General features: G+C 33.1%; 1 protein-coding gene across 1 annotated transcript; it reads right to left on the bottom strand.

Annotated features, from left to right (window-relative positions):
- Positions 1-2,025: 2,025 nt before the first annotated feature.
- On the bottom strand, positions 2,026-10,963 carry LOC108335266 (putative clathrin assembly protein At2g01600). Its single transcript, XM_017571243.2, has 15 exons — positions 10,730-10,963; positions 10,511-10,580; positions 10,313-10,410; positions 9,746-9,887; positions 7,051-7,178; positions 5,803-5,895; positions 5,622-5,672; positions 4,523-4,588; positions 4,372-4,437; positions 4,217-4,297; positions 4,050-4,130; positions 3,736-3,891; positions 3,576-3,657; positions 3,372-3,475; positions 2,026-2,500 (listed from the first exon to the last, which is right to left on the bottom strand). The coding sequence occupies exons 1-15, from the start codon at positions 10,817-10,819 to the stop codon at positions 2,156-2,158; spliced, it is 1,653 nt and encodes a 550-aa protein (XP_017426732.1). The 5' UTR covers positions 10,820-10,963; the 3' UTR covers positions 2,026-2,155.
- Positions 10,964-10,995: the final 32 nt, after the last annotated feature.

Genomic DNA, 10,995 nt, shown 5'->3' with positions numbered 1-10,995 from the left:
ATTAACTTTTTAAACATGTGGTATGTTGAAGCATCCTTCAAATAAAACTGTGACACCTGCAAATAAAAGGATGCCTCAACATGCCACATGTTTAAAAAGTTAACGTCGTCCATTATATTTAACGGAAAGGGTATTATTGACTCAATTTTGTTAAATTAGGGACCAAATTGATCACTTTCAAAATTGGAGGACCCAATTAAAACGAACCCACAAATATAAGGACCTCCGAACCTATTAAACCTAATATTTATTGTGAAGTATGAATTGATTTATAATATAAATTGGAAACAAGATTATGTATATGATTATGTATGATATATGATAATGATGAGTTTTGAATTCTTTTCTCTTTTTTTCTTATGAAGGATGATTACATTTATAATTTAAGGTGTGTTTGGTATATTGTATGGAATGTGTGGTATGGTTTGGAACACCTGGTATATTGTATGAAAGTTATACTGGGATGTTGCAAATGACTTATTTATAAATGAATAAACTAAAATTAAAAGTATTAAGAATACTTCTTTTCATATAAATAACCATATTATTAACTTTATATCTTGTTCAATTAAATGAAAAGGTAAATATATTATTTCTTTAATATTTTATTAGTTTTATTGAATACTAGAATAATAACATAAAAACTCAACTAAAATAAAAAGATAAAAAGATCAACAAAGTAAAACTATATTGAAAAAAAAACTTTAAGAGAAAAAATATTCTTCATGTCTAAGTTTTTCTTCCACTAAAGAATTGAAAACGAAAAAGGAATTTATTGTAATGTGTCTTACTAAAAAATATTATACTTCTTTTATGGTAAGAAAGATAAACACAAAAAGTAAATTTTGTGTGATGTAAAACTTTTCTTTTCACATTTTCTTATCTCAATATTTTGATAAAATTAATTAAGTCTTTATTATTTGTCATCGTATTGTTTATTTTTCTCGTTAAATGTTAATTATTGGCTTAAGTAAATTTTGTCTTATGTGAAACTTTTCTTTTCACATTTTCCTATCTCAATATTTTGATAAAATTATTTAAGTCTTTATAATTTGCCATCGTGTTGCTTATTTTTCTCGTTAATGTTAATTATTGGCTTTGTTACTACATTTTCTTGATTTTAATTGGTATGGATTTTTTTTTCATATCCACACTCTCTTCCTCTAATACTTCTTGTACAAAATGGTAACATATACTTGTGTTCTAAAATAAAAGACACTATTTCTTGCCATGTGCAAGATAATTAGACCATCACAATATAAAACAAACTTTTTATATTTGTACTTGAGTCACTCCATTAATAACATACCAGATAAAAATGCGAAGGATTGACCCATTTTACCATCCTAGAAGATAGGCATGTATAATAAAAACTCCAAGATCGTGATAATGTGTTAAAATTTGTATCATTATCTATTATTGGAGTTTATTATCGTATTGTTAGAATTCCTATTGTTAAGAGTTTCATATTCCACACTTAGAAAATAAATCCGAAACTAATCGAAAACCAATGTTGCTCGATTCCTTTAACAAAAAAACAAAATACTTTTCCCATAAAGCTAGCTAACTTTAACCTCTACATTAACCATGACTTCTGATAATACTTTTTTTGCCATATTCTACGTACAAATCAAGAACTAACAAAGCACCAATCAAGCTTTTTCTAAAAAAGAGGGTTGTTGGAAAACAATCTTGAAGTACATGAAGTAAAGGTCTATGCAATGTGAACGGTTCCGTGTGAAAAAGGAAAACGTTGAAGTTGAAGGTAGGGGAAGAAAAATGAATGATATATTAGGTATTAGAAGAGGGTGTGCATCAGTGATATTTTTGCTGCAGAACGATCACAACCCCAAGATGTTCCTCCTCAATTTCCTAATACTACTAAAAAAGATATGTAAAAATCATGTGTCAACCTTCTAGATGTAATGAGGCACATTATGTATATAATCTCTATTCAAGATATGTATGTGAACATTGAAAACGTATGCATGTACGAATTTGAATGGAGATTTAACCAGAAAAAAATAAAATCCAACCATTGTCTTATTATAAAATGATTGACATTGTGACCTTATTATCTTAAACATTTCATCCTACAAATCATATCTATCTAACAAAATCCAGCTTTACATTGAATCTCCGAAATAATGTGTTCCTATATCATGCCAGAGCTTCCAAATGGATTGTTATTATGAACGTGAGAAACAGGATGCACAGGAAATGCCCCATATCCTGCATCCTCGAAAGGATTTGCTCGGCTCATCAGCATATGCTGCTGCAGAGGCTGATATGGTTGGTAATGATCGAAAGGATCTATATGCTGTTGAGAAATTGTTGCAATTTGTACGTTGGGTGGGAGAGGGATGCTAGTTGACAAAACAAAAGGATCTTGAATTTCAAATGGATTTGGAGCTGGCACTCCAAAAGCAGATTGTTGTGGATATCTATATCCTCCTTCATCATATGAACTGTTGAGGGTGAGAGAATTCAGCCTACCAACCTGATAATCAGTGAAAAAAAAAACTGATAAACACAGCTGCTAATCGTTTTTACTAAACAATCTAGCATGTGAATAACCGAAAAATTAACTCTTAAATCAGAAACACTAATCTGGTGTCCTAAAAAGAGGAATCGCCTGCAACTCACTAAACAAACTAATCAATGTGACGTTGAGTAGTACAAAGACTGGGCGACCTTGAGAAAAGAGAAAACAATGTGTAACATGATAAAAATGGTGTTATGCAATAAAAGATGAAGAGCAGATTTAAACAAACTTCATCCTAGAATTATGCAAAACATACTCCTCTTGCGAGTAATTTATATTTATGTCTTCTGAAACAGCACTACAAATCCTATATATCACAAAGATAAGCAAGCTGCAGACATATACTATACTTCCGCAATACATCACATTTGACTACAAATAATAATTTCCTGAACGTGTCATCCAATGATCCAAACTGCTGAATCATGAAACACCATTAGTTGATCAATCATGATGAATGCTTGTTTTTTTTTTTAATTTTATTTTAATATTCAACAGTATAAAATTAAAAAAGATTAAAATAGTAGTTTAAAAACCATATGATGCATTACTCTTGCAAGCCAATAATAGAATACGAAGTAACTTTTAACTATATCAAATATCCTGCCTGTGGTCTAAAATAGATCCAGTTCAAAATCCAACATCCAACTGAATTTAGTGAATGGTATCAATTGCATTATTTTGACTTTATACTATGGCAATGAATTCTAATGCCCATGTTTAGTATCTGATTATTTCTGAGAATAATTTGAAGAAAAGAAAAAGCATAGGAAGATAGTAAAATTTAAGGGGAAATAAACACAGTAAAAAGGTAAGAACGACCTACCAATTGTGTCTCATTGTTTGAAGAAATAGTTGTACTTGGAGGGGAGACCAGAGCAAGCTCCCATCCGGTTGGATCAAAATCTCTGGCAGGATCAGCTCGTGAATCTAAAGCGGTAATTCATATGTATGCACAAAACAGTCGTACATATTATCTACCAAACCTCACTAAATTGTAGGATTTTGAAAGCTTATAAACAAAGCTCACCAATTTCGGCAGGGACTATGACTAGGGCATGAGCGTTTCTTTCTTCCATCAAGGATGTTTCAGATGTACTGTCATTCAACCCCTGCAACCACGATAAAGAATGAAGAAAGTTGAAGAAAAACATAATCTGAAATAACTGAACCTTCGATTAATGTTTCACCAGCAAGTCTCCAATTTCAAAATAGTTGTGAGACGGTGGAGGAGGAGCAGGCTCAGGATTGGAGACAACATCATCAACAGGCACTGAGGGCTCCTGTTCTTGAGATAATTTATCGTATTCTATTGTGGGAACATCATCTGGTCTGTAAGTCAGTAACTGTTGATAAAGAAGAGTGTTAGTGAGCTAGAATCTAATCTAAAAGCTCAATCTAACGGAAAATAATGCATTGATGTCTGAAATATATTAATAAAAAATGCCGATGATAAAGAAACCCTGACAATTATTCCTTTATAAACAATGAATTATGTACTCACTAATGGCTCACTTGAAACTGCAAGCAGTCGAGGTGCATCCTTTATGTAGTCTTCCATGGTAACAAGAAATGATACTGGAGGCTGAAAACATCAAAATGTAAGCAGTGAGAAAAATTAAAATGAAAGAGAACTTGTTACACTAAATTGGTGCAATAACAGATATATACCTCTCTTAAAACAGGAAACTGAAAACTCCTAGCAATTTCCAATCTTTTGCATATTTCATAGAAATCAGAGAGACTTTCTGCCTGTAATCACCAGGCATCTCAATACAAGCATCATGGAAAAATATATTACAAAAGCAGAGTGGCATAAAAATAACCTGCTGGCCAGCACGTTTATAGACATCAAAGGCTTTGGTAGCTTCATGCCTTGGCATCTCAAAAAACTACAAGGAAACAAAAAATTATCTCTTGCCATTGTTGCACAGATCTTATTTAATCAATAGCGTAGGTTGATGTATGCCCGTTTACCTTATCAACAAGATTGATAATGCCGTCGTTAATAGCACAGTAAATTTTAAAGCTCTCTTTTAGAACCTAAAATGATCATAAGTAGCACATAAATAGCAAAACTAACCGATTCCAAAGCCATCTAATAAATGAATCTTTAAAAGTATTTAACTTCAATATAACCGAACAAATGTTTCAAATGAAAGATATAAACACAAGAGTGTGATCAGTGAAATTAAGAGAATCTACAACTACAAATGAGCCATCATTACAAACAAATTGTCACTATAACAGTTGTGCCTTTACTGAAAGGATGTATTAGATGAAGATTATTGAAAGTCAGTCCACATTACCAGGGAACATGGAGAAGGATTTACCAGTACCACCATTTTTCAAGGAAGCAGTAAATAGTTTAGATGTGTCTGTTTTTCCTGTTAATTCTTGAATTTCATTGCTCAACAATTTTTAGTTTTCCATTGTTGTCATCCACATAAACAAAAACCAAAGGAAAGTGTTCCATAACTTCGAAGATCAAGTGATCAACCAAATTATGCATCAGTCAACTGCACAATAATTAGAGCTGTCAAAACGGGTAACCCGACCCGACCTGACCCAACCCACCACGGGTTGGTCACTTAGTGAGCCAACCCAATCCGGCTCATTTATTAGCGAGTCGAAAAAATTTGAACCCGACCCGACCCACCACGGGTCGATGGGTTAAACGGGTTGGCTCATTGGCTCATTTAATTAACTTTTTTTTCACCCTCTTCTACTCAGATTCTTATAATATGTTACTTTGATCGATCAAATTGAAAAAGTAATGATTGGACCAATTGATATAAAAGAAAATAAAACAAAAGAAATATATTGTTATATATATTCTAAGCTATCAAACATAAAATTTTGTCAATTTAGTTTAATGAGACATACACAACCGTTTGACCAAGAAACTACATATTGTCAATAATATATCATAATTTCCCCCAAGCTATGGCGATATAAGAGTACTGATAGAAATCTATTATAAATGTCATACCTAGAAAATTGTTCTTAGAAACACACTAATTTTATTTCTAGTTGATTTGAAAGTTCTAAATGAATATCTTGACACAATACATACCAGGGCCAGGGCATATTGTATCACATAGCTGCTAACAGCTGCTCCTTCTGGCTGAAAAGTCACAGTAAAATTGGTTAGCCATTATTTAAAATTGAATACAATACCGATAGAACAATTTTGGAAGAAAGAGAGGGAGTTATAGAAAAAGGACAATGAATCTCCACAGGGTTCAGAATATTACACGGCAACCAACAAGGCAATAGAGAAGCTGCTGCAAAGCAGGCAACTGCTCCAATAGCTCCTCACTATTCAAATCCCTTGTCCTGCTATACCCCTGCTTGGAGCATGGCAAGAAAACTTCACAAAAATAGTTCACAAAATGAAAGCACACATTTCAGAAATTATGGAAACTATTCAAATTGAATTTTGACCACCACAAGGTTAGTAGCCCCCTCGCTATAGACAAGGCGTTATTCTGAATTTTTCATATTTTCTCATTGATTACTATGATTCTGACTCTTCTCTCCTTTGTATTCCCCATCCCTGTCCTCTCTTCTTTCAATCCTCACTTTTCCATTCTATCTTAATAGGTTTTTTCTTATTTTAATAGGTACTGCAGCCTCCTTTCCCTAAAACCATTCACTAAATCAGGGTAACAGGATAAAGGCAGAAACATCATTTGCTATTTTCTATCTACTTCCATTCGTGTATTGTATAATATGTTCAGGCTTTATTTATCCTGCATCACTTGCAAAAAGGCACACTACGAGTTATTCATTTAATAATAATTGAAACAAGCTCAAAAGGAACATGATATACATAATACAACTAGGTGATTTGTCAAATAAAAAGGGTCATGAATCAAATTAAGTGTTGATGCGCAGAAAATACAACAGAAGATAGTAAGTATAAAATAAATTACGATCATATCCAGCAGGATGACAGTGTCTCATGGTAAATAAGAAGTCCATAAATTATAATGCTAAATAACTTGGCTGGAATTTCTTCGTCCTAACATACACCTTTAAAGTCCTATCAGGGCATACCATACCTGATCCTATTGGGTTTATTTTCTGAAATCGGTGTAAAAGCCCATTATTTTCATAATATATTAAAATAAAATTATCTTTATCTTAATTGATTTTGATAAATCTATAAATAATATATTTTATCTCAATATTTTTATTCTAATTGATTCTGATAAATTCATACATAATATATTTTATTTTAATTTTTCCTAAACTATAATTAATAAGTTAATTTCACTCTCCCCATTTTAATTAATTTTTATCAAGTGCACAACAAATATCACTAATGACAATACTTATCTTTCATTATTTTGTTTCATGATACCCACTCCCACTGTCCAGATAATTATTTTTCCTTAGTCTTACAAAAATATAATCACAACACAATTTTAATAAAATTACCTTGCCACTCACTTAATTGCAATAAATCTCTTATTTTTATCTAAGAGAGCGAAAATTACCTTGTCTTGACCAGCAACAGGCTTAGGTAGACGCTCAGCTTCAATATCATACTTCAGAATCGAGAAGCATTCAAGTCTTTCTTCCAAGTATAATGCATAAGTACGAACCCAGGCAGAACAGTCCCAAGCTGCAAGCAAGTGACATCTCAAAGTCAAAATATGCAACTAAGTTATTGAAACAAAAACACAAATCTAAGATAATTTGTTAAAGCTTCAACCGTAGTTAAAAAGGATTAAACTGATCTATAGGTCCCAATAATATTTAGGAATTTCCAATAAGGCATTTATAATTTGTAAGTTGTTAATTGGGTCTGTAAATTTCAAAAGTTCTAGTTGATTGGATCCCTTCTGTAGTTCTGCTAAAGAACTTTTAACGGTATGCTGAATCCAAGAAACCATTTGAAATTTCGTGAAACAAAAGGAACCAATTATAAATTTACTAGATCCTCAATGTTTAAAAGTTTTCTAACTGGGTCATCGGATCTAGCTTACCATTAGAAATTTCTAATAACAACAATAAGAAACTTAAAGTAAATGACCAACTTTCCGAAAAGCTTGAACTCTATTGTACAACTCAAACACCGTCACCTAAGAGCCATTTGGGATTGAACTATGAACAATGCACAGGATAAGCCCACCTGTTAAAATATAACTTTCTATTTATACAAAGTAGTTTAGGCTAGTTGGATCGTCCTGGAGACTCACCAAAGTCAGGAGAGATCCTAAGTTTCAAAGAGTGCTCACTATGGCATTTACACATTAACCACCAACAAATTGCTAGAAAATATCATACAATATGTTGATAGTATCAAAATTATCTAGAGTATCTCATATGATCTCTAAATAGTGGTTTCATGTTTTACTATATTTCTCTTGGTTCTTTATTATAGTTAATTAGGACTAGAAGTCTAGTACTAATGTAAATATAACACAGGATCATAGTACCCGACGTCTTTTTTTTTTCTCTCTTTCCCACCTTCCCTGACTAAACTCTATAATGAACAGGAATTAGAGAGGTTCCATTCTTTGCAACCTGTCTTCTGCTTCCCTGTTAAATGAGGACAAATTCCAGCTTCTCAAACCCTATATTTTCTTCTAAGTCCGACATCACGTTGTCTGTCCTTTCATGTCTATCAGCAGCAGCTTGCTTTCACTGTCAGATATTTCACAGGCTTACACGTACCATCTGAAGATTCTACCCCAACACCCACATATCTCCTTTTAGCCATGTATAAGAGTGCATCCATTAATCTTTCCGACCGTTACCGGTCTCAGTTCTGATCTGATCTCACCCTGTCCAATTGGACTTCTTTATCTAGCGCCATCTCTCCTTTTGCAGTTGTTGATTCGGGTTTGTACATCCTTGTGGTGGTACATGGGAATGTGTTTCCCCATTTTCTGACCACCTCACTCCAATTGTCTTCCCTAGTCATTCATTCCACTAATAGTCAAATTCAGCCCCCTTTTTTCCTGTTCAGTAACCTGTGGCTGCTTGGCTCATGGGCTGGTGATCATATCTGAGGGATTCTCCTTTTTCTGCGGATTTGGTATGATTTCCCATTCCCTAACAATCTTAGCGGTAGTTACCCCTACTTGATAATTGGTCCTGATTATTATCTGGTTCTCTTACAAAACAAACATAGCATTGAGGAGGGGTAGAGTGAAAGGCATTTACCATGCCATACTTTTCCCACAAATGAACTACACTAGTGGTGATTTCACCTCCTACTGACAATCTTCTGGTGGTGCCTCCTTTCCCATGGATTACACTTGTGGTGACTTTCTCTCAACAATCATTCCAGTGCTAACTCATGACAACTATGACTCATACCACCCCAAATTTATTTTTCCGACTTCTCTGTTTGAAGCTCTGAAATTCTGCTTCTTGAATAAGTTCTGGTGTTTACTGCTGTTTTCCGACAACTATGGCAGATTCCATGCAATTAACTGACAGTTTACTGGTGATTTAAAACCAGAAAATTCATAATGTAGCTGCCGGACATTTAAAGCAGCAACGTCTTTTCAGTTATATATTTGTAACTTTTTAAATCTATTATTTTCTCTTTAATTAAGATTGATGTATGTCTCGCATTTAAGCTGTATTTATAAGATCATTCTCTTGAAGAAACACAGTTTTGTATACACTATGTGAGTTTTACATAAATAAGAATTAATCTCTTGTATTTTTATATCACCTCAATATACACAATATCATACTATTTGAATTCTTTGTTCTATCTTTTCCTCCCTCAGCCAAATCCTATAACTCCAGGAAAGAAAAAAGAAACGGATAGAACTCCTCGACACCACACAGTTAGAAAGGCAACGTTAATATGTAGTCGCCTAAGGTTGTTATTCAAAATGAGAGACAACTTAAGTTATTATTCAAGCTCTTATGAAATGGAAGATTATTCAAAAACTTCAGTGAATCTTGCTACTATAAGCTAACGAAAGAGTTTATTTTGATAAACTTCTCTGTTACGAGTATTGAAATGTACTAAAAGAGTTTATAGGAAGGTTATAAGCTTCCAGGTGGATGGCTTATGAAGGATTTTACATTTAATAGACCTAATTAGAAATTTCTTAAACTCTATGGGCCCAATTACAAGCTTTAATACATGGAGATCAAATAAAAAGTAAAGGGACCAATAGATAAATTAAACCTAGAAATATGAAGACAGAGTTAAAAATTAACCTATTGGACTAGAATTGTCTCTGAATTTAGAAAGTTGGAGTAGTATGCGCCCCCTCTGTACGAAATTAAGAAATTCTTCTCTAAGAGTAGGATCACCCTCTCTCAATAACCTATGAATTACGATTAATGTTTTCAGTGCCACCTGTTAACAAGACCAAAAGAATTGAAATATAAGGGTACTTAACCATCAGAAGGTTATAAGCTATATAACTAGACTAAAGCAACCAACTACTGAAAGTTATCAAAGAAAAAAAAAAAAAAAATATATATATATATATATATATATATATATATATATAAATTCATAAGAACAATATTGCAAAGCACAAACTCAAAACCAATTAGACTAATTATCTATTTGACCCAGCGAGTAAACGTATACTAGATATTATGAGGTTATCAAGAATTCAAAGCTCCAGTAAAAAGAACAAATATTTTGACATCACAATCAATAACTCTCAAATAAAAAAACACCATATATGGTTACTTTTAAAAAGAAAAAACACCATGATCACAATCATTTCACGTCGTAAAAACATTCAAATCACAAAAAAAAAAAAAAAATACCGTCCAGTTTCGGGTCTTCGCCAACCGTCGCGAAAGTGCATGAATGCAGAAAGCAACGTCAGCTCTAGGCCGTACAGAAGAAGTTGCGAGCAAAATTTCTACAAGGAATGCAGTTTCACCATTTTAGAATAAACAAATAAACAAAAAAGATTCGAAGGCACAAAATAAGAAAATGAACAATTATTACGAGTGACGCACTGCGAAGGTGTCTCTCTTTGGGAGGACACTCGATGTGGTTGGTTGCTTTGACTACGGCAACTTCCAACTCCTAATAAGTTGAACAAAAAACGATGAATTAAAAAATTCAATGAGATTCGATATAAGAATGAATGAATAAACGAAAACGAAAACGAAAACGAAAACGAAAACGAAAACGAAAACGAAAACGAAAACGAAATTGAAATTGAGAGATGATACCGCATAATCGCTATTGACATGAGCGAGACCAACTTTGGTGGTGTCTTTGAGAGCGCCATAGGCTTTTCTCCAACTCTGAAGAGTGGCCATGGCTGTGTTCGAAGTTCAAACCGTTGATTGGGTTGAAGGAATGAAAGTACAAAGTGAAGAAATTCGTGAGTTAAATAAAATAAATAAATAAAAAATAACTGAACTGAAAGTTTGTTGGTCTATGGAACGTTTCTTTCCGCATGAGCGAGGAGTTTTGTTCTTTGGCTGCTCTCACT

The sequence above is a fragment of the Vigna angularis genome, chromosome 10, assembly GCF_016808095.1.
Source record: "Vigna angularis cultivar LongXiaoDou No.4 chromosome 10, ASM1680809v1, whole genome shotgun sequence".
NCBI lineage: Eukaryota > Viridiplantae > Streptophyta > Magnoliopsida > Fabales > Fabaceae > Vigna > Vigna angularis.
The sequence above is the reverse complement of the archived record's forward strand: the minus strand, read 5'-3'. Positions and strand labels throughout refer to the sequence as shown.

Bases quoted from the DNA above. Each gene is read 5' to 3' on its own strand.
- LOC108335266 (XM_017571243.2), bottom strand. From the start codon at position 10,819: ATGGCCACTCTTCAGAGTTGGAGAAAAGCCTATGGCGCTCTCAAAGAC. The intron at 10,411-10,510 runs GTGCGTCACTCG...CATTCCTTGTAG, and splicing joins CAAAGAGAGACACCTTCGCA to AAATTTTGCTCGCAACTTCT. The intron at 4,131-4,216 runs GTATATATCTGT...TGATGTTTTCAG, and splicing joins AGTTTCCTGTTTTAAGAGAG to CCTCCAGTATCATTTCTTGT.